The 27,476-nt window shown below is 42.8% G+C and overlaps 1 protein-coding gene across 4 annotated transcripts in view; it reads left to right on the forward strand.

The window, feature by feature from the left end:
- Positions 1 to 27,476, forward strand: part of FBXW8 (F-box and WD repeat domain containing 8) — a 119,649-nt gene that overhangs the window by 43,883 nt on the left and 48,290 nt on the right. For all 4 annotated transcript variants that reach the window (XM_065904007.1, XM_065904006.1, XM_065904005.1 and 1 more), the window contains exon 5: positions 10,308 to 10,465. In XM_065904007.1, coding sequence (XP_065760079.1) covers positions 10,308 to 10,465 — 158 coding nt within the window. The remainder of the gene's footprint in view (positions 1 to 10,307; positions 10,466 to 27,476) is intronic.

Below are 27,476 nucleotides of genomic sequence, written 5' to 3' on the forward strand. Positions count from 1 at the left end.
GGTATGTTCCTTCTATTCCTGCTTTCTGGAGAGTTTTAATCATAAATGAGTGTTGAATTTTGTCAAAGGCTTTCTCTGCATCTATTGAGATAATCATATGGTTTTTATCTTCCAATTTGTTAATGTGGTGTATTATGTTGATTGATTTGCGGATATTAAAGAATCCTTGCATTCCTGGGATAAAGCCCACTTGGTCATGGTGTATGATTTTTTTAATATGTTGTTGGACTCTGTTTGCTAGAATTTTATTAAGGATTTTTGCATCTATGTTCATCAGTGATATTGGCCTGTAGTTTTCTTTTTTTGTGGCATCTTTGTCTGGTTTTGGAATTAGGGTGATGGTGGCCTCATAGAATGAGTTTGGAAGTTTACCTTCTTCTGCAATTTTCTGGAAGAGTTTGAGTAAGATAGGTGTTAGTTCTTCTCTAAATTTTTGGTAGAATTCAGCTGTGAAGCCATCTGGTCCTGGGCTTTTGTTTGCTGGAAGATTTTTGATTACAGTTTTGATTTCCTTGCTTGTGATGGTTCTGTTAAGATCTTCTATTTCTTCCTGGTTCAGTTTTGGAAAGTTATACTTTTCTAAGAATTTGTCCATTTCATCCAAGTTGTCCATTTTATTGGCATAGAGCTGCTGGTAGTAGTCTCTTATGATCGTTTGTATTTCAGTGTTGTCTGTTGTGATCTCTCCATTTTCATTTCTAATTTTGTTAATTTGGTTCTTCTCTCTTTGTTTCTTAATGAGTATTGCTAATGGTTTGTCAATTTTGTTTATTTTTTCAAAAACCCAGCTTTTAGCTTTGTTTATTTTTGCTATGCTCTCTTTAGTTTCTTTTGCATTTATTTCTGCCCTAATTTTTAAGATTTCTGTCCTTCTGCTGATCCTGGGGTTCTTCATTTCTTCCTTCTCTAATTGCTTTAGGTGTAGAGTTAGGTTATTTATTTGGCTTTTTTCTTGTTTCTTGATGTAAGCCTGTAATGCTATGAACCTTCCCCTTAGCACTGCTTTTACAATGTCCCATAGGTTTTGGGTTGTTGTGTTTTCATTTTCATTTATTTCTATACATATTTTGATTTCTTTTTTGATTTCTTCTATGATTTGTTGGTTATTCAGAAGCGTGTTATTTAGCCTCCATATGTTTGAATTTTTAACAATTTTTTTCCTGTAATTGAGATCTAATCTTACTGCACTATGGTCAGAAAAGATGACTGGAATGATTTCAGTTTTTTTGAATTTTCCAAGACCAGATTTATGGCCCAGGATGTGATCTATTCTGGAGAAGGTTCCGTGTGCACTTGAGAAAAAGGTGAAGTTGATTGTTTTGGGGTGAAATGTCCTATAGATATCAATTAGGTCTAGCTGGTCATTGTGTCATTTAATGTTTGTGTTTCCTTGTTAATTTTCTGTTTAGTTGATCTATCCATAGTTGTGAGTGGGGTATTAAAGTCTCCCACTGTTATTGTGTTACTATTAATTTCCTCTTTCATAGTCGTTAGCGTTTGCCGTACATATTGCGGTGCTCCTATGTTGGGTGCATATATATTTATAATTGTTATATCTTCTTCTTGGATTGATCCTTTGATCATTATATAGTGTCCTTCTTTGTCTCTTTTCACATCCTTTATTTGAAAGTCAATTTTATCTGATTTGAGTATTGCGACTCCTGCTTTCTTTTGTTCTCCGTTTGCGTGAAATATTTTTTTCCAGCCCTTCACTTTTGGTCTGTATGTGTCTCTTGTTTTGAGATGGGTCTCTTGTAGACAGCATATATAGGGGTCTTGTTTTTGTATCCATTCAGCCAATCTTTGTCTTTTGGTTGGGGCATTCAACCCACTTACATTTAAGGTAATTATTGATAGGTGTGGTCCCGTTGCCATTTACTTTGTTGTTTTGGGTTCACGTTTATACAACCTTTCTGCATTTCCTGTCTAGAGAATATCCTTTAGCATTTGTTGAAGAGCTGGTTTGGTGGTGCTGAGTTGTCTCATCTTTTGCTTGTCTGTAAAGCTTTTGAATTCTCCCTCATATCTGAATGAGATCCTTGCTGGGTACAGTAATCTAGGTTGTAGGTTATTCTCTTTCATTACTTTAAGTATGTCCTGCCATTCCCTTCTGGCCTGGAGGGTTTCTATTGATAGATCAGCTGTTATCCTTATAGGAATCCCTTTGTGTGATATTTGTTGTTTCTCCCTAGCTGCTTTTAGTATTTGTTCTTTGTGTTTGATCTTTGTTAATTTGATTAATATGTGTCTTGGTGTGTTTCGCCTTGGGTTTATCCTGTTTGGGACTCTCTGGGTTTCTTGGACTTGTGTGGCTATTTCCTTCCCCATTTTAGGGAAGTTTTCAGCTATTATCTCCTCGAGTGTCTTCTCATGGCCTTTCTTTTTATCTTCTTCTTCTGGGACTCCTATGATTCGAATGTTGGGGCGTTTCACATTATCCCAGAGGTCCCTGAGGTTGTCCTCATTTCTTTTTATCCTTTTTTCTTTTTTCCTCTCTGCTTCATTTATTTCCACCATTTTATCTTCTACCTCACTTATCCTATCTTCTGTCTCCGTTATTCTACTCTTGGTTCCCTCCAGAGTGTTTTTGATCTCATTCATTGCATTATTCATTTTTAATTGACTTTTTTATTTCTTCTAGGTCTTTATTAAACATTTCTTGCATCTTTTCAATCTTTGTCTACAGGCTATTTATCTGTAACTCCATTTTGTTTTCAAGATTTTGGATCATTTTTATTATCATTCTTCTAAATTCTTTTTCAGGTAGATTCCCTATCTCCTCCTCTTTTGTTTGACTTGGTGGGCCTTTTTCATGTTCCTTTACCTGCTGGGTATTTCTCTGCCTTTTCATCTTGTTTAGATTGCTGTGTCTGGAGTGGGCTTTCTGTATTCTGGAGGTCTGTGGTTCCTTTTTATTGTGGAGGTTTTACCCAGTGGGTGGGGTTAGACAATTGGCTTGTCAAGGTTTCCTGGTTAGCGAAGCTTGCGTTGGTGTTCTGGAGCGTGAATCTTGATTTCTCCTCTTTGGAGAGCAATGGAGTGCCCAGTAATGAGTTTTGAGATGGGTCTATGTGTTAGGTGTGTCCTTGGGCAGCCTGTATGTTGACGTTCAGGGCTATGTTCCTGCGTTGCTGGAGAATTTGCGTGGTATGTCTTGCTCTAAAACTTATTAGCTCTTGGGTGGTGGTTGGTTTCAGTGTAGGTATGGAGGCTTTTGGACAGTCACTTATTACTTATAGATCCATGTAGTCTGGAGTTTTCTGATGTTCTCAGGTTTTGGGCTTAAGTCTCCTGGCTCTGGATTTCAGTTTTAATCTTCCTGTAGTCTCAGGATTTCTCCAACTATACAGCTCTGATAATAAAACTTCTAGGTTAATGGTGAAAAGATTCTCCCCCGTGAGGGACACCCAGAGAGGTTCACAGAGTTACGTGAAGAAGAGGAGAGGGAGGAGGGAGATCGAGATGAGCAGGAGGAGAAAAAGGGGGACTCAAGAGGAGAGAGACAGATTTACGAAGTTGTCTGATCCCAGAGTGTTCTCCGTAGCCCAGACACCCACAAAGATTCACAGAATTGGATTGGGAAGAAAAGGGGAAAGGAGGAAATAGAGGTGTTCTAAGGTAGAAAACAGAGAGTCAAGATTGGGAGAGAGTAATCAACACACTCCTGAATAAAAATGGGGACTGAATATTGGATTCTTAAATGTTAACAATTTATATCATATACTGAAAAACAAAAATTAAAAATCTAGAATAGAGGTTAGACTCTTAAAAATACTATATTAAAAACAAAAACGAAAACACACAAAAAATTGTAGAAATATATATGAAGTTTGGTTTAAAAATAGGGCTTCTCTTTTGTGTGTGTGTGTGTGTAAGTTTATAGTGTATTGAAACTGAAAATTAAGGAGTAGTAGAGGAGTACTAGAGGACTTTAAAAGAAATGAGAAAAAGAAAAATAGAAAATAGAAGAGAAGAAGAAAAAAGAAAAAAAGAAAAAAAATTGTTTTTCCTAATTAAAAAAATCGTAAAAATCTATGAAAATGAAAGTTAAGGAGTAATGGGGGAGTAATAGGGAATTTTAAAGGAAAATAAAAGAGAGAAAAAAAAATTTTTCCCCTTAGTTAAAAAAAAAAAAGTAAAAATATATCTAGGAATTTCTCTGGAGCTGTTGCGGTCAGTGTGGGTTCGGCTCAGTTTCAGATAGCTCCTCGTTCCAGCTTACACTTCTCGATATGTACAGGCCCTTCCGGTGTAGTCGGTGTTTTCTATGGGGATTTTAATCTGTTGCACCGGTCCCTTCTGAAGCGGTTCCCTTTGTTTATTTGGCTTCTGTTGCGGGTCTCTTCAGGGCCTCATTTCCGCCCTGACACAGGCGGGCGTAGGTGGCCTCTTATTCAGGTAGCTAGTTCCGTCGCACTGCGGGGAGGGGCCGGCGCCGCGGGGAGGGGCTGGCGCTGTTTTCTCCGTCTGCGCTGCTCAGGCTCCCGGCTGCTCTGTATGGAGCGCGCCCCACGCTGTGCGCTGTTCCAGCTCTCGCGTGATCCACAAAAGCGCGGAACACAGAGCTGCGCCTGCGTTTTGTCCCTCCGCCGCTCGAGTGGCTCAGGCAGCCAGGCACTTGACGGGCGCTCTCTCGCCGGGTGCGGCGCGTCTTCTGTCCTGCGCGATCCCAGCCTCAGTTTCCGCCCGCGCCAGTCGCGTGCGTGCGCCCTCTGCCCTCCGCGTCCCCAGCCCCAGTCCCCGCCCGCGCCACTCGGGTGCGTGTGCCCTGTGTCTAGCCACGACCCTCCTGGCGGATGTCGACCATCCAGAATCTCGGGAGGTCTTTTATTAGAAGGTGGAGGCCTATTTGCAGTGTGCTAGGGGATGCGGTCCTTGGGGCAGAGCCTGCCCCCTTCCCCTCCCCCCTGCCTCCTGCCTCCATCGGGGCTGGGCCGGTCCGCAGCCTGCGAGCTCTTCTCAGGACTTTCTCGGTCCCTTTGTTCTGCGAATGGCCGGCAGTGTGTTTGGGCCGGTTAATTTTCTCTTTCTCTTTTGCTGTCCTATTTCTCCTATTTTATGGTTTGGTTTTTTTTTGCCTGTGAGGAGGCACGTGGGATCTTAGTCCCTCAACCAGGAATCAAACCCACACCCCATGTATTGCAAAACTTAGGCTCAACCACTGGACTGCCTAGGAAATCCCAAGAGTGAAGTTTAACCATTCCACGTGTGGGAGGCACCTTTGCATCTGCCCAGTCCCATGCCCCTTGCCAGCATATGGAGCTTTTTCATCATTGGCTTCTTGCCTTCCAGTTGAGCTATAGTGGTAGAACTGATGAGTTAGGGTCAGGGGCAGTGTCCTGCAAGCCTGAGTCAAGAGTATTGAAAAGGATAAATTCCTTATATTGCACTCAAATGGGAATGGTTCTTAAAAGCCATATTTGTTTCCAAGACACTGTCATTGGAGAAGGCAGTGACTTGTTGGCTAAAGCAGCGGTTAGAGAAAAGCCTGGGGACACAGGCTGATCCCAGCTGTGCCACTAAAATGTTTCTTGTGACCTTGGCTGAGTCACTTAACCTTACGCCCAGATTCTTAAATGAAAACAATGCCCCTGGTTGTGATGAAGAACCTTGAAAAAATTGTTTTCAGCAAATTAGCACTGGCACCTGGAAGCAAAATGGAACCATCCCTTCTCCCGCTTGGCTACTTAAGACAGGAAAAAAGGTTAAAGGTGGTTTTTAGCTGTACAACATTTCTCCGTTTTTCTTCAGGTCTCTTGGTCCAAATAAGTAGTCCGCTTATTGGAAATGCACTAGTTAATGAAAGCTCTTCGGTGGTAAATCATTTGATATTGGCAATTGCTCTGGTGTGCCAAGCTTGAAAGAGGCTTTCTTCCCATTCTTTCAACAAAAAAATCAGCTGTGGTCTCTGACCTGTTTATTTGGAGGTAAACTCAACCTTGCCAACAGGAGAAAGACGGGAAAAGCATACAGCTTCACTGATGCATGCCGTGGGCTGGGGCAACCTTCCTTGTTTGGAAAAGGCTTCTTTCTTCCTTAGTGTTTCATTAGTGTTCTTACATCAGCTAATACATTAGTTGCCGTTGTACTTTGCACAGGCACTAATTAGAGAACCATCAGCATTGGGGTCTAGAGGTTCCCTGACAATGCAACTGTCATAGTGGTGTCTTAATTGGTTGAGTGTAATTGTCATTAGGCAGCCGTAAAGACATCTGGAGCTTTGGAGAAAAATCAACTCTCGCCCCTTCCATCTCTGTCCTTGCTTCTCCTGGCCAGTGTTGGGAAGCACTTTGAAACTGCAGCGAGAGTCTGGTCCAGGTCCCTCTGCCCCAACCAGTGTTGCATCCTCAGGAAAACGTCTGCTTCTATAGCACGAGTTCATGAACATGGTGTCCGAGCGCCGGTGCTGTGGTTGCTTTCATGTGGTGCAGTCTAGAGCCTGTTGCTGAGTCATCACGTAGTACCTGCTGAAGCAGGGTATTTATTTTCCGTTCCCATCATAAAGGAGCACCGAGTCTTTTGTATTTGCCTCGTGAGTCTTTTTGCAGCAAAACATTTATGCTGTTATCATGCTCTTTGGCTGTGAAGAATGGAGTTGACTTAGAATGGGTATCTACAGAAAGTTTTATGTTTACCAAAATAACATAACTTATTCTGTGTCTTGTAGAGAGGTTTCACTCAGTCTGGAAGAAGTCTGATGCATCTTGATGTGTGCTCTGGGTGCACTGACCATTAACACTGGAAGTGGGACAGCGGGGAGAAGGCGGTGCCACTCAGACCAGTCGGGCTGTTCCCCGGGGACCCCCTTCTCTCAGCTGTGTGTAAGGCGCTGTGATGGAGGCTGCAGCGCTGTGGTAGGGCCTTCACGGTCACGTTGAGGAGACATGGGACGTAGCAGTGAACACCATTTCTTCAGATTCAGGGGCACAGTAGTGGAGGCAGAGAGGTGTCATGGAGGAGGGGGGCCTGGGCTAGACCTTTATACGTTATTAGGCTTGAGCGAGGGCTTCCCTGGTAGGTCAGCTGATAAAGAATCCTCTTGCAATGCAGGAGACCTGGGTTCAATCCCTGGGTTGGGAAGATCCCCTGGAGAAGGAAATGGCAACCCACATCAGTATTCTTGCCTGGAGGATCCCGTGGACAGCGGAGTCTGGCAGGCTGCAAGCCATGGGGTCGCAGAGTCGGACACGACAGCGACTAAGCACAGCGCAGTGCAGGCTGGAGGGAGGCGGGTGGTTCTCTGTCTGGGTAGCTCGTTGGGTCCCGCCCCCAGAGGAGGGAATGTCATTGATCTGGTGCACCCTGGGTATTGGGAGTTTAAACGTATCCCAGGGATTCTGATATGTAGCCAAGGTTGGCCCACCTGGCTGGGTCATGAGGAGGGAAGGGGCTCCAGAAAGGTGGGTAATTGGGAGCCGAGGTGCAGAGGCACCCGTGCTGTGGAAGGCAGTGACCGACCGTCCTGGCTACAGGCCAGCTCCTACTAAGGAAGAGGAGAAAACGAGGCTGGGAGAGGAGTGAGGCAAGGTAATGGAGGGTTCTCAGGGCCTGGCTGACAGTTAAAGCTTCATTCATTGTGGTGGTAAGGCCTCAGGATTTACAAAGAGCTCCCTAATGTCAAGCGCTATTTTAGTTCAACTGTTCTGATCATTGGATCAACAGCGGGGAGCAGGACCCCAGCCCCTGACCTTGGAAGCTCATGGGTTCGTAGGGGAGATGAACCGTCAGATGCCTACACACACAGCTGCCACCAGAGGAGAGTCCACGCTGCTGTCCGGGAAGATGGTAGCACCCATGGTCTGGTGTGGAGGGTGGAGGGAGAAAGGGGGAGAGAGCCACGTAGTCAGGTATTTCTGAGGGCTTGGCTGGTGCAGGGTGGCCGAAGGTGAGTGAGGCTCGGGAGTGGGGAGGCTGTCGTGGGGCGGCTGGGGGGTGAGGGGTGGGCCAGGCCCAGAGGCAGCCTGGGAGCGAGGAGAGCAGGAACAGTGTGGACTACACGTGTAGTAAGTAGTGTGGTGATGTGTGCGTGGTGGCACAGGGGCGTTGAGGAGCCCCCCCAGTTTTGTGCTGGTGACCTGGGACAAGTTCTGTCTCTGACAAAATCAAGAACTTGCAACAAGCCAGTTTGGTCGTGGGCCAAGGTTTTTTGAGGAGAGCACGTGTTTAATTTTAGGTGAGTGAGTTGCAGCATGAAGGGGGCAACTTCTTGGAAGAAAAGGCAGTCAGGAGCCTTTCCGATATTAATGGATGCTCCTCTTTCTGTGGCCTCTGCCCTCCGTCTCTCCTCTTCCCCCAAAAGAGAGAGGCAGACTGTGTTTCATGGCTAACGGTTGTGGGGTGCAGCAGGTTTCAGGTTTGGATTTGGTTGCTGTTGCTTTACCTTGGAACTCCTTGTGTAAAGGGAACTTGCAAATGGTGGGTTTCAAGCCCCCCAAATCCTGCACTCTTATTGCCTCAGGGGGCACCACAGAGGCCCTGAAGATGAGTGATGTGCTCTCATATGCAGGTCAAAAGCAGCAGAATGACAGAGATGGACAGAAAGGAAATACACTTTCCTGGTTTGTGTAGTTCTTTCTCTCAAAGCTCCTGAGTCCCCTCTGTCTGTCACTTCTCTCTATTTCTGAATGATGTCGCCATCCTTCTCAGCTGCCTTTTCTGAATTGGCCGGTTCCTTTCACACGATTTAACCTCAAGAATCTAAGCATACACAGCCTAGAAGTTCTACACACGTTGTCTCTGAGTGTGTCTGTTGCTAAGCAAGTGGCCTTATTCCAGGGAACGGTGTAGTCATCCTTAGGGTGTCAGAGTGAGCCGGGTGGTTTGGGCACAGTGGACTGTGTGTTCTGTTGAGGTGTCCTCGTTGAGGTCACGTGATCCGGAGCGTTGTCTGGAGGGCCTGGGAGCCGGTGGCCATGCTTGGCCCTGGCGATTGCGGTATCTTGCTTTTGCTTGTGTGTCACCAGCCTTAATGACTGTCAGGGAGTGAGTGTTTTTGTTTGCTGGAGGATCAGTGGTCAGAGGCCCATCAGTCCAATTTTAGACAGCACATCTCTCCTGCCTGCCTCTTCACGCCCACTCCCCGGGTGCCATCTGCAGGGGGAGAGCCGAGTGGTCCAGCCTAGAGAAGGTGTGTGACAGGATGACCTCTGAATTCATGGTGTGTATATTGGTTGTCAACTAATAATGTGAGGAAAACACTGCTGCATTTAGTAAGTGAAGCATTCCCGAATCAGAGTAACCTTAGTTTATTAAGAAACCTCACGTGAGAAACTGATGTACAGCTACTTCATAGATGTATCATGTCATAGACTTCAGTAGTTGAGTAAGTCTCTGCGTTATCTTTTTCGGTTCTACACTTGTAACGTGAAATGAAAGAAACCCTGAAGGAACTGTGGCTTGGCCTCAGGAAGACCGAACACCTTTCCCGTTGTCTGCATGTCTTTGTGTTTGTGTGGGCTCATCCTGAGGCTCTGACCCCGCATCTAACACGCCTCGGCACAGGTGCTTCAGTGTTGAAGCAGACGCTCTGCCCCAGCTCTGAGGAGCTCCGCATAAAGGCTCCAGTGGCAGGCAGCGCGCTGCCTCATCATCTGGCCGCTCCATTGTCCCCGGGGCCTGGTGTCTGCCTAGGTTCTGGCCCTGCCTCGGCTGTGATGGAGAGAGTCATTTGTTGGAGTGGCAGGAGTGATAGGAGAGAGTGAGTGCTCCCGTGCTTTAAGTGGGCGAAACCGGGGAAGCATCATGCATTTCGGCAAGAGCTTTTCATGAGAAGGCAGCACTGTCTGGCTGCTGAAGGCAAGATTTAATTGTTTCAGCAAATCAATTAGTCTTTAGGGACTTTAATCAGTCAAATCTGATGCATGGATGAGGTATTAGAAAGCTTGTGCCTGTAAGACCATTAGCCCTTAGCGGTTCCCTGTCTGTTGCCTGTGTGCGTATGTGTGTAAATAGTGTGGTTTCTGCACATTTCTGTTAGTGATCCCTTTACTGGGAGAACTTAAGGTAGCAGAAGGAGTGTAATAGTCAACAAGGAAGGCAAGGAGATCTTGCTCTCCAGTGTTTTAATTACAATATTCTCCTTTGAAATTATCACCATCGTGCCATGAGAACAGGGAGCATGTTCTCAGCCTTTCTGTTACCGAGTTGCCGTTTTCTCCTGTGGGGGTGACTCGTGTAAATGGTGTTGCAGGAGTGGGTCCCCAACTGCCGAGTCCTCCTCCACGGGTGTTTTAAGGCTCCCACAGGCTCTCCGCTGTGGCCCTGCTATTCACTCCCCATTTGGAACCAAGTGTGTCCTTCTTTTCCAGATACACGTCAGGGGACGTGAGGGTGTGGGACACCCGCACCTGGGACTACACAGCCCCCTTCCTGGAATCAGAGTTTGAGGAGGATGAGCCTGGAATGCAGCCATATGTCTCCTTTGTGAGGATAAACAGCTCGCTGGCGGTGGCGGCTTACGAGGATGGTAAGTAACTGCAACCCTCCTCCCTATTAAGAAAAAAAAAAAAAGCTTGACAAAAATTAAGCAGCTGTGGCTAGCTCCCCCCTGTAATCCCTCCATACGTACACGTGGGCACACACACATATTCACACACATACACTCATCCTTGTCTTTATGTGAAGAAGTTGGCCAATAACTCTCAATGCATTAGTAGGCATTGGAACACAGCACCCATTAAAACTGGTGTTTAATTCCTACTGGAACTGTCGGGCTGGGTTTTAGTGCCAGACACAAGGCTGGCCAAGCCATCTTAAGCAAATAACTTGTTTGGTGTAAAATATTAAATATACTTGGCCTACTTTTCCTGTTGGCTCTGCTTGATTCAAAGGAAACAGTGAAAAGAGGACAGACAGAGATAATCTTTTGATAAATACAGAAATAGAAAAATAAAAGTCAGGGCGTACCTTTTCCTGGCACTAACACACCATATGAGATAAATTATGGTAATATGTTGTCTCTCTGGGACTCATAGAATTCTTATTGTGTACTGGCAACTGTGGATTTACAGAACTGGGTAAGAAGAGTCTAATAATTTCGATGGCCATAATATCGTATACCACCTCTCATGCTCCTAACTTCCATTATATTGTGAAGTCTGAACCTCCAAAATCTATTTGCTTGAAAGTTGGGACCATGAGATATTTCAGAATGTTAGTGTTCATGTCATGGCATGGTTACAGATCTTCAGAGGTAGGACAGAACTGTGGTAATGCAGCTGATGGGAACTTTATATGCATATGCTATTAAAAAAAAGTTAGGACTGAAATCTTAAATATGTTCATTTTATTACTCTAACAACGTGAACTCTATTCTTTGGGTTTGGCATTAGTCGGACACCACTGATGGATCTTTCTTTCGGCCTCTAGTAATTCAGCTCTGGGGTATGTCCTAGATGAGGTGCATTTGTTGAGTTCTGCAGAGATAACAGAAGACCAGCTTGAGTGTGGTTCCTACATGCCAAGTTACCAGTGAGGTTTTTTCCCATATAGCTATGCAAAGGCTTGCAGTACTTCTCCATTAGAATCATACACTGCAGAACAATCTGATAGCCTCACTCTGACATACACACACACACATACTCTCCCCCTCTCCCCCTCTCTCCCCCTCTCCCCCTCTCTCCCCTTCTCCCCCTCTCTCCCCCTCTCCCCCTCTCCCCCCCTCTCCCCTTCAGACTGGGAAACTGAGGTTCAGAGAAGCCAAGTGATTTCCTTGAGGTTGACTCGTTCATCAGTAGTGAATCCACAGCTGTGGAGGTCTCTCCTAGGCCGTACCTGGGATCCAATGCTGTTTATGTAATACTCCACAGAGACACTTACAGAACAGTGCATCTGGTTTATTTTCACACTCATGTCTCATATCACATGAGCTTGAAAATCCAGCTTTTGATGATACATAAGTGTGCTGCTGGTTTTAGATTGTTGGTTAGAATTGTCTTTGTCACCCTTCTCCCTGTTGTGGCACAGAAATATTAGGAAACCTTATAGATATGCCAGAGGAACTTCTCTTTTCAGTAAGTACTTGGCAAGTAATTGCCATCATGTATTTTTAAATACTTGGTTTAAAAAAATTTAGTAGTTAAAATGCAAACAGAGCACAAAAGTATAAAATGTAAAAGAAGAGATATCCAAAAAGAAGTTGAAGTGTTCCTCCCTGTTGCCCTACCTCTAGTTCCCCTCGCAGTTTGCACACACATTGCTTTTTCACCTAGTAACATGTCTTGGGGTCTTTCTGTATTAGTGCTCATAGGTAAACCCTGTTCTCGTTTAGCCTGTGTAGTGTTGCACTATGTGGCTGTACAATTATTTATTTATTAGGGCCTTTGGTGATGCACATCTGGATTTTGTTGTTGTTGTTATTAAAAACAGTACTGCGAAGCAGTATCCTTGAGCAGATACCGAGATGGACTTACACAAGTATATCCACAGGGTAACTTACTGGTAATCACTGGATTGGAGGCTGCGGATGCTTTACATGTTGATAAGTATTGCCAGATTGCCCTCCAAAAAGGTTTCATTAGGTTATAGTCTCACCAAAAGTATATGACAGTATGTATACAAAAGTGTAATGACTGCTTCCTCATGCTTGTCTGCTAGGTGGCCATGGTGTTTCACCATGTTTTTGTTTGCCTTCATTTATATAATTGTATATTTTTTCATTGTGTTATTCAGTTCAGTTCAGTCGCTCAGTTGTGTCTGACTCTTTGTGACCCCATGGACTGCAATACGCTAGGCTTCCTTGTCCATCACCAACTCCCAGAGCTTACTCAGACTCATGCCCATCGAGTCAGTGATGCCATCCAACCATCTCATCCTGTGTCTTCCCCTTCTCCTCCCACTTTCAATCTTTCCCAGAATTAGGGTCTTTTCCAGTGAGTTGGCTGTTTGCATCCAGTGACCAAGGTATTGGAGCTTCAGCATCAGTCCTTCCAATGAATATTCAGGACTGATTTCCCTTAGGATTGACTGGTTTGATCTCCTTGTTGTCCAAGGGACTCTCAAAAGTCTTCTCCAGCACCACAGTTCAAAAGCATCAATTCTTTGGCACTCAGCCTTCTTTGTGGTCCACATTCATACACGACTACTGGAAAAACTGTAGCTTTGACTCTGTGGATCTTTGTCAGCATACTACTTTCTAACATTATTCCATACCTTGGCTTTTTTTTTTTTTTTCACTTAATGACGTATCTTTTTTTTTAATTGAGTAAATTTGACGTATAACATTGTGTAAGTTTAAGGTGTACAGTGTGTTACTTTGATATGTTTATATATTGTAATATGGCCATTGTAGCAATATTTATCATATTATATAATTATAGTACAGTATTATTGCCTGTATTTCATTATACCATGCATTAAACCCTGTGATTTATTTATCACTTAACAAGTTTATCACTTGACAAGTGCTAAATACTTTTGTATTTTTTTGTTTGTATTTTTAAACACCATCAGTCTTATCCCTCATGCCCCCTACCTGCTGGTAACCACCATTTTACTGTTGTTTTTTTTTAAAAAACAAGTTTGACTTAGATTTCACATGTAGGTGTTGCCATCCAGCACTTGTCTTTCTCTGTCTGACTTATCTCACTTAGCATAATATGGTCAAAGTCCACCCACATTATTATAAATGGCAGGAATTCCTTCTTTCTCATGACTGAATAATATTTTATTGTGTGTTGTGTATTTTCGGTATATATACTTTGTCTTTTAAGGGGCTTCTCAGGTGGCACGAGTGGTAAAGAACCCGCCTATTAATGCAGGAGATGCAGGTTCGATCCCTGGGTGGGAAATACCTCCTGGAGGAGGAAATGGCAACCCACTTCAGTATTATTGCCTAAAAAAATCCCATGGACAGCAGAGCCTAGTGGGCTACAGTGCATGGGGTTGCAAAGAGTTAGTCATGACTGAAGCGACTTAGCACCATGTCTTTTTTAAAAAAATGTTTGTTTAGCTGCACAGGGTCTTAGTTGTAGCATATAGGATCTTCAGTTGGTGGCATGTGGGACCTTAACTCCCTGACCAGGAACATAGGCCCTCTGCCTCGGGAGTGCAGTCTTAGCCATTGGACCACCAGGGACACCCCTATACTGTATCTTTTTTATCTGTTCATCCATGGATGGGCTTCTGCGTTGTTTCCATATCTTGGCTATTGGAAATAATCCTGTAATAAACCTGAGAATGCTCACATCTCATTAAAGACATAGCATGAAAGGTTGTCCATGCCAGTGCATGGGAAAGGTGCTCCTTTTTCATGGTATCCCATTGTGTACACTATGACTTATTTACATGGTCCTTTATTGAGAAACAGTTGGATTGTTTCTGCTTTCACTGTTGCAGTGTTGTAGTGAAAAGCCTTGAACATATGACATTTCATGTAAATGCAGGATGGATTGTTTCCTGCCAAAAAATGTCTGTGTCAAAAGGTAAATGAAAATGGGGTTATATTATTTTGCATTCTTACCAGCCAATTTTTTTAGTTTTATCAGCAGAGTTATTTATTTGAAAATGTTAGGTGTCACTTTGGTAAGAAATGGTATCCAAATGTTTGAATTTACACTTCTGTTAGTGTGAGAGAGGTTGAATTTTTTAACTTGTGTACCTGCCACTTGTAATTTTTTTCTTCTGTTACTTTAGGGCTTAAAAATTTTTTTTAATTTAGATATAGTTGATGTACAGTACTATATAAATTTCAGGTGTACAGCATAGCACTTCACAGTTTTAAAGGTTGTACTCCAGTTTTAGTTATCATAAAATACTGACTGCATTCACTGTGCTGTACAGTATACCCAGGTAGCTTTCACAGTGTTACACACAGTAGCTTGTACTGCTTAAGCTCCTACCCTTGTCTTCTCTCTATCTGCCCCCCCATTTCCCTCTCCCAGTAGTAACCACTAGTTTGTTCTTTATATCCATGAGCTTGTTTCTCTTTCGTTATATTTGCTAGCTTGTTTTAAGATTCCACATATAAATGATATCATGTCTTTTTCCATTTGACTTAGTTCACTTAGCCTAATACCCTCTTAAGTCCATCCATGTTATTACATATGGAAATTCCATTGTTTTTTATGCTTGATGGTTCAGTAGTATTCTGTTGTGTGTGTGTATGTGTATATATATATATATATACGCCATGTTTTCTTTATATCTGTTGATGGACAGGTTGCTTCCATATCTTGGCTATTGTAAATAATGCTGCTATGAAGATTGGGGTTGCAGGTATCTTCTCAAATTAGTGTTTTGTTTCGTTTTTTTGAATATATGCCAGAGTGGACTTGCTTAGTCATATGGTAGTTACATTTTTAGTGTTTTGAGAAATACTCTTTTCCAGTGTCTATACCAGTTTACTTTCATACCAGCAGTGTATGAGGGTTCCCTTTTCTCCACATCCTGACTGGCTTTGTCATTTGTGTTCTTTTTGATGACAGTGTTATGGCTCATCTTTATGTTTGAATCTTGACCAATGTAGAATTCATCCCGGAATAGCATATGAATCTGATTATATCTTTCCAACATCTCTTAGTAGAAAGCCCATCTCTGCCTCACTGGTTTGAGGTGCTACCTTTACAGATTTTTACATATGAAACTCTTAGTATTTCAGTCTGTTTCTAGATGTTACATTTTGTCCAGGTGTTCTGTCTGGTTGCTTACATTTACATCATCACATTTCAGTCTTATTATTTTGGGTTTCATTTTACCCTTCTGTGGGTAAAATCTGTAGTACTTCCTTGGCTGCATCATCTGCGTTGAAATCTTTGATTTCTCTCAAATTCCTTTTGGTATTCCCAGGTGGCGCTAGGTGGCACTAGTAGTAACGGACCCGCCTGCCAATGCAGGAGATGTAAGAGACCTGGGTTTGATCCCTGGGTCGGGAAGGGCCCCTGGAGGAGGGCACGGCAACCCATTCCAGTGTTCTAGCCTGGAGAATCCCATGGACAGAGGAGCCTGGTGGGCTGCAGTCCATGGGGTCACACAAAGTTAGACACGACTAAGCAACTCAGCACGCATGCACTCCTTTTAGCATTAGGATTGTTTCTCTGATGATAGCTCCTGAGTTTCCTTGTTCCTCTCACTCAGCTTGTTTTATCAGACTGATAGGAGTTGTTACTTTCTGAGATAAGTAACAACTTTTCACTTCCCCCTCCCACCCCCAGACCTCAGGTGGCACTGTCTTTAGTCTTACTTCAGTTTAGCAGATTGGAACTATGATATTTGTACTAACATATTCATGAGTAGCTACTTCTGGGCAAAGACAGATTGAGATAATCAAATGCACGTTTTGTAGTGCTTCTCTCTAGAGCAGTGAACATGCACTTGTTAGGCAGTGCCATGGCACAAAGGAAATTCACCTTGGGGGTCTGAAATTTGTGACTGTGCTCCACAGAAAAGAGGAATAAGACAATAAAATGAGTTAATGAACTTCAGTTCCCTGGTTGTGCCAAAGGGAAGCTCCGTAGCTGTGGAGACCCCCTCGATGGTATGTCTGTACATGTATTCTCCACAGAAGGAATCAGGTCCGGAGGGGGAGATGCAAGCTGGTCTGGGAGAGAGTAAGTCATCCCCACATCCTTTTTAGCCTCCCTGCCCGGCAGGAGCACTCTTACATCCACCTGGGGTGGTGAGATTTGGCAAGATGATCCACACTTGTGATTTTTTGAATTCCAACCCACTGGCCTCATATTTCTTCTGCCTTGTTTCCGATTGTCAGCACTGGCCGCCCTCCAGTTTGATTTTACCACTAATTGTGTTGCACGTTACCATACTGAAATGAATCAAATCAGAATGCTTTTCCTGGAGCATTAGATAAAGCAGGCGAAGGTTCTGAGTAATGAGCAGATGCTGCTAATGCAGGGACAGTGCAGACCTGGCCAGGACTCCATCTGCTCCGTGCTTGCCTGCCTTTGGCCTCGAGCCACCGCATTAGGGAATGGCAGTGTACTGGAAACCCGCTCCCTGCTCAGAGTTTGTCTCAAAAACTCACTCTTTGGTTAGAAGTGAGATTCCACACTTCTTAGGTGCGAGGAAGTTCTGATTTGTCCCTGTAAGCAGAGAGCGGAGACCCAGTGCTCTTCAGCACGCGGAAGCCTAGGTGGGACAGCCAGCAGCCGTCTTTCTGGGGCGCTGTGGAGCCAGGCAGAGTGGCTTATCGACTCTTGCAGCACTCCCAGTGCAGTTGTCTGCGCGTACACACGCTCCATTGTCCAGGACTCTGCCTGCCCTGGGCTGGAGTGACTATGAGTTCTCATTTCCTGACGTGTGTACAATGGATGGGAGTGGGTCTCTCCAAGCTTCTTTTCAGCAGTGAACAGTAAGACCATGTTTTACTTAGGCGGCTACTGAGACTAGGTGCTTCCAAAGTTTTAGTTGTAATTTTATGGTTAATAAAAAAATCGGTTCTTCAGTAGTTTTGCTTATGTCTCTTAGATGTTGATGACATTTCAATGTCATAACATAACCTTTGAATGCAGTATTCAATCTGCTCTTCTCCCCTGATCAAAACTGAAGTTTCAGAACTGAATTATTCACATAATTATTTGGGAGATGGCTAGCATACCTGAATGTGGAGGATTGGGTTGTTTTTTTCCAAGGCTTTCCTTTTCTGGTCATTTTTCTCTTAAAGTCTTAGTAAATAATTCTTGCCAGAAACCTTTGTCTACCTTTTGGTTTTAGGGGCCTTATTCAGACACTTGGTGGACAAAACAAAATGAAACATCTTTCTGATCAAAACCAGAAAAATACCAAGTGGAGTCCTTTTTTTTTTTTTAAGTCTGCTCTGGGTCTTCACTGACGTCTGTGGACTTTCCCCAGTTGCACTGCAGGGGTTTCTCTTTGTGGTGCTTGGACTCTCTAGCTCCCTCATGACTTGTGGGAGCTTAGTTTCCTGACCAGAGATTGAACCCCGTCCCCTGCATTGCAAGGCAGAATCTCAGCCACTGGACCAGCAGGGAAGCGCCTCGGGTAGAGGTCTTGTAAAAGATAGACAAATTTAAACGGTTTCCTTAATAGTACAAGTGCTTACATTTTAAAGATACTCAGAGTGGAATTAAAAATTGAAATGCAGAATTCTGAACTGAGGTGGTGTTTTTTAGTATTGCAGAAGTATTTCTTAGAGCATTGACCTTTATAGTTGATTGCACTTGGAGTGGTCTTAGTGTGTTAAAATTTGTTTCATAGACAAGCCATAGAGACTGTGATTATGTTATGGAGGAAGATGTCAAGTAAAAATACTTATTTTAAGGTTTTTCTGTTCCTCAGGAGAGTTTTAAATTATATTTGTTTTACACTTGTTTATACATGCTTTGGACTGCTTTTGTGTTGTAAATAAATAATAGCTCAGTGTTCCTTAAGTGGCACTCCACAGATAAAACTGTGGGTGGGAGTTGTGAGATCTCTAGGAAATTTTTTAGAATCTGTGTGTTTTTATGGTCGTTTTAAAAAGGAATCTGGAACTTCTGACCTTGTAACTGGAGCATACTGTGAGATCTTGTTAATTGAATTTGCATTTTGTGGTCACAGGCTGTCGGCGATGAGTGGTCACCTCGGTGCCTTGTGGTGCTTTGTCTTTCGCACTAACTGGCCCGTAGATGAATTCTTAGAGGTCTGCAAGCGCTCGAATTTAAGAAACACTGGAGAGCAACATTCTCATGCTTCAGACACACATAGCAAATGAGCAGTTTCTTGGATAGCTACAAATTTTGAAGTTACTATGAAAATAATTTGAAACAGTTTTATCATGCAGAAAACACTGGCACATTGTATTAATGATACTAGAGTTGGTGTTAATCTTTTCGTTTATTGGGGGTCTGGTTTTACTGAATACTGATTTTTTAATAAGGCACAGCATGATACGTGAATTCAGAGTAGCTATCCTGTCTTTCTACAGTTGAGATTAAGAACAGAAGGGAGCAATAAATAGCACAGGGTAGCTTTGGGGAGATAGTGGAAACTACAGAAATAAATTATCCAAGTTCTTCAATCTACCTAATGAAAACTAAGCATGATTTTTTTTATAAGAAAATTAATTTTAAGCCATAAAATTTAATTTCCTCTTCAGTACTTCCACTTTTAGTTGTAATGTTTACTGTGTTGTGAACCCTAGGCTCTGTTAAAGCAGAGGTAAATATATTTGTGAACTGTATTCAGTATTTTGAGTCACAGAGCTGTTAGGGAGGCCCATGGAGTGGGATGGCAGCCCAGGGATGCCAGGGATAGGTGGGGCAGGGAGCCCGAGGGGAACAGTGACCTGGAGGGTCTGGAAGGTTGGCACCATACAGAGAGACTGGGCAGGTAAGAGTATTGAGGATAATAGGAGCCAGTTGTCTCACTATTGGAGAAGGGAGGTAAAGGTATGAAATGGGGATGGCCAGAAGGATCTCTGTGGGGCTGGACTGAAATAGGACCTGTTGGTGTGGAGGGTGTGGTTTTCAGTATCAATTGATAAGCAGCCAGAGATGTATGTATGTTTTTATGCATATGTTTTCATGTATGTTCTGGCTTTGTTTGTGGAAAAGGTATAGGAGCAGCAGCAGTCCAGTAGTGATAAGCCAACCTAGTGCTCAGGTCTTGAAAAATATCGCTCTTTACTAAAAGGACCCAAGGCTTCTTGGTGTAATGGCTGACTCCAGGGCTAGGGCAGGGAGAATCTCCAAATATTTAAAAACTAAACAACACACTTCTGAATAACCCATAAGTCAGAGAGGAAATCACCAAAGAAATTAGGAAATATTTTGAACTGAAGGAAAATTAAAAACAGTATATCATTGTATGGGATGTAGCTAAAGCAATGCTTAGAGGGAAATTTATAACATTGATTGTTTATGTTAGAAAAGAGAAAGTCTCAAATCAACAGTATAGCTTTTCACCTTAAAATAGAAAAAGAAGAGAAAGTTAAATAAGCAGAAGGAATAAAGTAATAAAGAGCAGAAATCAATGGAGTAGAATAGAGAAAAAAATAGAGAAAAATCAATGAAGGGGACAACCATACCTTTGAAAAAATTGATCAAATTGACAAATCCCTAGCCGGATTGATCAGGAAAAAAAGAGAAAAGAAATTAATTGCCAACATAAGGAATGTAAGATGGGACATCATTACAAATCCTGTAAATATTAAAAAGTTAAAATGAAATATTATGAACACCTTTATGCCAGTAGTTAGATAAGATGGATGAATTGACTTTTTGAAAGACAAACTACCTAAGTTCACTTAACAAGAAGTAGAAAACATGAATAGCTCTATTTCCAAAAAAAAAATCAAATTTATAATTTAGTAGTTTCCACAAAGAAAACTGCAAGCCCAGTGAATCCTATCAAACACTTAAGGAAGAGATAATACCAAATCTACATACTTGGGTAAAATAGACTTAAGAACAGTTCTCAAGTCCGCTTATGGGGCCAGCATTAAGGCTAGATAAAGAAGAAACGATAATAACTAACACCTGAAAACAAGTGCTATAGATGGATATTCCTCATGAGCATAGATGTCAAAATCCTCAACTACATTATAAAATTGAATCCTGCAAATATATTAAAAAGATAATACATCATAACCAGTTAGGATTCATCCTAGGAATTCAAGGTGAATTTGATTCTATTAACAATATAATGCATCATATTAGACTATAAAAGAAAAACCGTATGTTCATCTCAATGAAACAAAAAAATTTTTTTTACAAAAACCAACTTTTATTCATTATTAAAAACTTAGCTAACTTTCTGCTTTAGAGAATCTATGAAAAACTTGGAGCTAACTTTGTACTTAGTCGTAAAAGATGCTTTCCCTTTAAAGTCAGAAACAGGGCAAGACTGTCTGTTTTCACTACAATTGTTAAATGTTGTGCTGGAGGGTGTACTTAGGGCAGTAAGGCAAGAAAAAGGTATCCAGCTAGGGAGGGAATAAATTTGTGAATAAATGGATAGACTCCTAAGCAATCAACAAAAGTGTTTTACTAGAATAAATATTAATATCTTTAGCAATGATACTGGATATTAGGTCAGGATGCAAAAGTCTGTAGTATTCAAGTGAGCAGCAAACAATTGGAATTGATATTGCATCAGAAATATAACATGGTTGGGGATTAACTCAGCAATATATGTTTAAAACCTATATGCTGACTATAAAATATTACTGAGAAAAATTTGAGGAAAGCACAAATAAAGGGAGAGGGTTATTATTAGATTCATGGATTGGCAGGTTGAATGCTGTTAAGATGCCAGCTCTCCCTTAATTGATCTAGAGCTTCAATCCAATTTCAGTCAAAATCCCCATAGGCTTTTTGGGTAGAAATTGAAAAGCTGATTCTAAAATTTAAAATCTGAAAGAAAATGTGGTGGACTAAGAATAGCAAAGAACAATCTTGGAAAAAAGCATAAAGCTGGAGTTCTTATGCTACCTGATTGGAGGATTTACTGTAAAATGACAGTAATCAAAACAGTGTTGATAGTGGCCTGAGGATAGACCTGTGGACCAGTGGAACTGAATGAAGTCCAGAAAAAATGTTGTTTTATGAAAAGTGTCAACATCCTTTGATAAAGAAATGACCATCTTTTCAACATCACTGATCATATTAATATGTATAGAGATATTTCTACAAATTATAACAAATTGTTTGATATAGTACTACTTGTAGAAAAAACATGTAGTAAAAAAAAAAGTTTTTTCTCTCCCTACCACCTTAGGGTCCTGATTCCCCCAGTTATCCCCGTCTCTTCTGCAAAGACATTGGCTACTCCCAGTGTCTGATACACTCTTCCAGATGCAGCCTGTGTTGTGTTCATATCATTCATTTGTGTTGGAGGAAGGAACTGGCTGGAGGTAGTGGCTGTATGCACAGCCACTCTATGCGACGCCTCTCTCTCATCAACTGCCTTCTTGAACTACACCCCCTTACAGAAGAAGAGCCAGTCCAAATTCTTCCCCGCCAGTCTGGTTTTCCTTTGACTTTGCTGACTGTAAATTTTTCTATTCAGTCACATTGTTGTATTCTTACACCACATCTTCTGCCTCCTTTTCAATTTCCTGTCTCTCTGTTTTTGAGTCTTCGAATGTTCATTCTTTCTGCTTTGCACTTGAGACTACTGAATATATTCATCTTTCCTTCTCCTTGACTCAGTTTCTGCTTTGGCCGCTCCCTTGCTTATGCGCTAAACAGTCAGTTCATCGGTCCACAGGCCCACTCAGATCCCCTTACTTGTCAGTCTGGGACGCAGCTTCCAAAATGCTTCCTGTGTACAGTTTTTCTGCCTTAAGCAAAAGTTCAACTTTAGAGCTACGTTCAACTGGGAGGTCAAGGCTGACATGCATGTGGATGCAGCATCTTGGTAAAGAATAAATTTCCTTCTGTTTCATCTTTTTCAAGATCTTCTGTGAGTTAGCCCTACCTTATGACCCTTGTTTGCACTGGTTTTAACCTCCTACTCACCTCTTCTCCTATGAAAGCAGAAGTTGTTTTGTCCTCTCAAACTTTACACCAGCCTCCATCTCTGGCTTGCATTTCATGGTGATGCTGTGTAGGCTTAATGAGTGAAGAGGTACACACACATTCAGTGAGTGCTGTGGTTGTAATTGAAATTTCTGTTAAGATGCTTTTTCTCATTGCAGAATTTCCTTTGACTCCTGCTTCATTTCTTACAGGCAAGTTTTTACTTACGTGGTGGAAATTGACATTGCCAGCCGTCTTTAGGAATAGTCAGCTTCACTGAGTGTCTGAACTGCAGTTAAATGATCCTGTCTGCTTAACTCTTAGGAAGCTGAGACCAAACCTCAGGTGTTGGTTATGCCACCTCAAGTGAAGAGAGGCTCATGGCTAAAATAAGTTCTAATTGAGATAGCACAAAAGAACACAAGATAGACCTTACAGTTCAAGAAGTGACCAGTCTCTGACTTTCTAAACTGGTAACCTGTTGTAAATTTTATGGTACATGGAAAAGATCAAAGGGGAGGGGTAATACCAATTGTCTTTTTCCAAAACCAGTTCAGCAGTTATTTACCTTTCAAGCAATTAACATAATTACCATTATGCTAAAAAGTAATTTTGGGAAGTTCTGCCCTGAGCTCTTATGACTCCACTGGGACAGTTTTAGTTGGGACTTATCTTTTTGATGGAAGCCTAATTGCAGTTTTGGCTTTGTGCATGCAAACAGAAGCAGCTAATTGTTTAGGCAAATAGCAGATTAATTTAAATATGCATCCCTAATAAAACAAAAATGGTATCCATTATGGCCCTTGTTCCCACGACGAGGCATATAAATATTCTGCCCAAGTGCCATTAGGCGGAGGTCTTAAGGATTGTCGACATTATTTCACAGTGGTAGCACTTTCATGATATCGCGTGCGCTTTACAAAAGCTAACATAAATCAGTTTAAACTCATTGAGATCCCATCTCCACTCTGTGCAGTTTCATTACCACACTCTGGCTGGCCTCCTCTGGGAGGTGGGAGGGACGTGCTGCAGACTGGCACCGGTGCCCAGCCACAGCTGCCGAGCCGGCTTTATGTCTCCTCCAAAGACTGGCCATCGTTACTCATGTCACCACTAATGACTGTTCCTAGGCGCGGGTGAGCTTGGAGTTCCCGCCGCCTCGCGGATGCTTGTCAGGGTGGAGGGTCCTGGGCCCAGAGTGCAGTGGTCCTGCCGAGCCCGACTCCTGTTTACTTTCCTGGGCCGGTGGCCCTCCCTCGCTGTGGTCCTCCGTGTTTTTTGAGAGGCTCTGTTTCTTTTGTCTGAGTCCTTTTCGTTTTGTTCGTGAGTGAAGCAGTGCTGTGGAGGTCCAGCACTGGTTGAGGGTTACACATCTTTTACCCGGAACCGAGGGAAAGGCAGATACAGCTGCTCTCCTCTCAGCTTTCCTGGTGTGAGGCAGATGGGCCGCCAGCCCCGGTGCTGAGGGTCATTTATGCCTGGTTCAGGGAGTGGTGGCGACGGCCTGTTCACTCGGTCACCACTGAGGAGCCACAGGGAAGCCCCCTTTGCATTTGCTGAGAAGTTTTCTCTTGCTCCACCTTGGCCGAGCATGTGGAGTAAGGGTGGTAGACACCTCTGGGGGCATCTCCTTGCTTGGAAGCCCCTCTAGAGGTGCACACATTTGTAGCATTTGAGTTGGTCTTCTGGCCTGAGTAGAGTAAACGAGGATGGGGACCCCAGGCCTGGGGGCGGCTGTTTCCTGTTCTCGGCTGAGCCGCTGGGCTCAGATTTTTAGTCTCAGTTGTGTGCTTGGAGTAGAAGCCCTTCTGAAACTGGGGAGAGAGAGAGCTGCTTTGTGGAGAGGGGCGGGTGGGGAGGGACGCACAGTACAGAGAGATGCAGAGGCAAGTGGTGCGTCAGGACATGAACTGCCTAGGTCTGAATGTTTCTCTACTTCCGGTTCTGATCCCTTTTCCTGTCCAGATATGTTTTCTGCCTTGGGTTCTGTGAACTAGCCTCGTTTCTGTTCAGTCGTTTCCTTTTGTATTTAAGCCAGTGGATTTGTTTCTTAGAACCAAATGTTCCATTGCTAAAACATAAGACAAACATTCAGCAAACCTTTATGGATGTTCAGTCACTTTCCGTAGGAAATGGAGCAGAAAAAGGACACATGCCTGCCACTTCAGAAATCCACCCATATTAGGAGCCAAATCCACACTAGTGCTGTGTCTGCAACGTGATAAAACTTGGCCTTTCAAGTGAATTTACATCAGATTTTTTAAACTGTCACCTGTTTGGGAAGGGAGTTTATTGGGCTCTGACAGGTGTTGACTACAGCTTCTTTAATATTATGCAATGTGTGTGGACTCAGTTCAACTTGAAATGTCTGTGAAAGTTAGCTACTCCTTTTTGGAAATCTTAAAATAGTGTGTCAACAGGACAAAAAGTTAAGCTTATCCATTGCCCTGTTGCACTTTGTGTGTGTATATTATGTTTTTGTTAGTTGTCTCTTCATGACTATAACAAGTCTTTCTGCAGTGTGAATGCTGTGAGAGTAGAGATTATATCCTTCCTGCATGCCGTCAAAACAAGATGCTTGGTGATGCCACTAGAACATCAGCTCCAGGCAGTCAGGGACTTTTTTTGCTTATTTTGCCTTGTTCACTGCAGTTTTCCCGGTGCTTAGAATAGTGACTGGCCCAGGGCAGGGGCTTATATATGTGTTGAATGTATTGTTGCATTGACTGCTTTTTGGCTAAGTATTGGTTAACATGGGTAATAATTCAAGCGTAATATTATGAAACTTTCTTATAATTCAAGTGTTCACTGTTGAAGCCCCTGCAGTTTTGAGGTTGTAAAAGTAGTATGATTTAACTATACTAACTAAAAAAAAAAAGATCTTTCATAAAATTAACTTTCACTCAGGCATCCCTCTTGTCAGCTGCTGTGCTGGCTCCTGCTCACCTCGTCTCTGTATTTTGGGGTCAGCTAGCCAGCAACACAGTGGGAAAGGGAAGTTGCACATCTTGCAAAAGCTGCAGGAGTTTTAACCATCTTACAAGTGATGTGGGAAGAGCAGTAGAAGTGGTAATTACATGGATAGATACAAATGGCTTTTTTTCTTATTTCTCTTTAAACGATAATTGCCTGCTTATGCAAAAATAATCACAATGCACGTGGGGTTTATAACATATGTAGAGATTAAACAGTATGGCACCAATAGCAGAAAGGCGGGGCGGGGGTGGGGATGGGAGTGTGCTGGCTCCCTGTGTGCGGTGGTGCAGTACTGCTAGAAGGCAGACCGTGAGTTACAGATGACTGCCGCAAGTCTAAAGTAGCCACAGAATAAAGACAGTTTGGCCAATAGACCAACAAAGGAATCGAAACGAACACATAATTAACCCAAACACTCATTCCAAAAGAAGGTAGAAAAAGAGGGGAAAGGGAACAGAGAACACATGGGACAAATAGAAAACAAGACAAGATGGTAGATTAAACCCACCCTTACCAGTAGTCACGTTAAAGATTAGTAGTCTACATACCTGTTAAAAGCAAGACCAACTGCACGGCATCTACAAGTAGACCCACTTTAGATAGACGCAAGGCAAAGTGAAAGGACAGAAAAACACATAGCATGCTAACACCACTCCAAGGTTGGAGTGATTCTGTCAATATCAAAGTAGATTTCAGAGGGAAGAACGTAACAGAAAGACATTTCATATGACAGAAGGTCACTTCATCAAGAGAACAGTGCAGCCCTAAATGTTAACACACCTTAAAGTGAAGTTGGGGACTGTGTGAACAATACTGGCACTGATGACAGGTGAGGGTCTGGCTGAGTTACACACTTCATAGTTGGAGAAAATTGACAAAGACCACAATACCACAGACATTCAAAAGAGAAGGATGTGACCATTAAATGGATGGCACCTGGAATATATTTTCTAGGAAGACCCTTCTTAGAACAGCTCTGCAGTCTTGCGGTGAAGGGTATTTTATTGCATACAGTTCTATTGGGGAAATGATGCCAACAAAACCAATACTTGATTAATAATGAAAAATGTGTTTATAGATAAATTCCATGTGTGCTTCGAGTGAACTGTGGTTGAGTAACTTCCACACTTGGCAGAACACAGGTTGAGTTTATGTCGATTACTCATCGAGCTCATAGTTATTTTATGCACTTGTAAATGCAGCCGCTCACCCTGCACTTTCTAGCTGACTTCCAGCCCAGCCTCATCGCTTACCAAGTGGCTTTGGACCAGTTGTTGAGCCACTCAGAGCTTCTGTTTCTTCTCTTTTGTTAAATGAAGATGATGATGTTCTTCCCGAGATGGAAGTAAGCACTGTGGGAGAGGAGACAGGTGAGCGTGTGAACACTCGCAGGCTTCATGCTTTACTGCTTTACTGTGTGGTCGGCAAACAGATGTAATGCAGGCTTGTTGGGAAGAGGCACGTCCTGGAACGTGCCTGTCTCCCATTTAACATGTAGAGCCCTTTTTCTGAGTCTGAATGGAAAGAATTTGCCAAAATATTTGCCAGAGGAATGTGTTGTGGAGCCTTTCTCGGTCCACTTACCAACAAGTTTATCATAATTCTTAGAAGAGTGCACTGTTTTACGTCTGAAGCAGCGTTTAACTTGAAGAAAGCTCTGCTTTTGTTTGCAGTCACCTCCTTAGCCTACTGACAGTTTGAAAGGCTTGCAGAGCAACCCAAATGTATTATTTTCTTCTGACTCGCTGTATTTATTTAGTGCTGAATGTTACCCTATAGTAAGATCCTACGCTCAACGCATTTACTGTGTAAAGACAAAATTGTCGTTGTTCAGTCACTCAGTCTTTCTGACTCTTTTGGACTGCAGCACGCCAGGCTTCCCTGTCTTTCGCCATTTCCCAGAGTTCGCTCAGAATCATGTCCATTGAGTTAGTGATGCTATCTATAGAACTATCTCATCCTCTGCCGACCTCTTCTCCTTTTGCCTTCAATCTTTCCCAGCATCGGAGTCTTTTCCAATGAGGTGGCCCTTTGCATCGGGTCGCCAAAGTACTAGAGCTTCAGCTTCAGCATCAGTCCTTCCAATGA

The sequence above is a fragment of the Muntiacus reevesi genome, chromosome 13, assembly GCF_963930625.1.
Source record: "Muntiacus reevesi chromosome 13, mMunRee1.1, whole genome shotgun sequence".
NCBI classification, from domain to species: domain Eukaryota; kingdom Metazoa; phylum Chordata; class Mammalia; order Artiodactyla; family Cervidae; genus Muntiacus; species Muntiacus reevesi.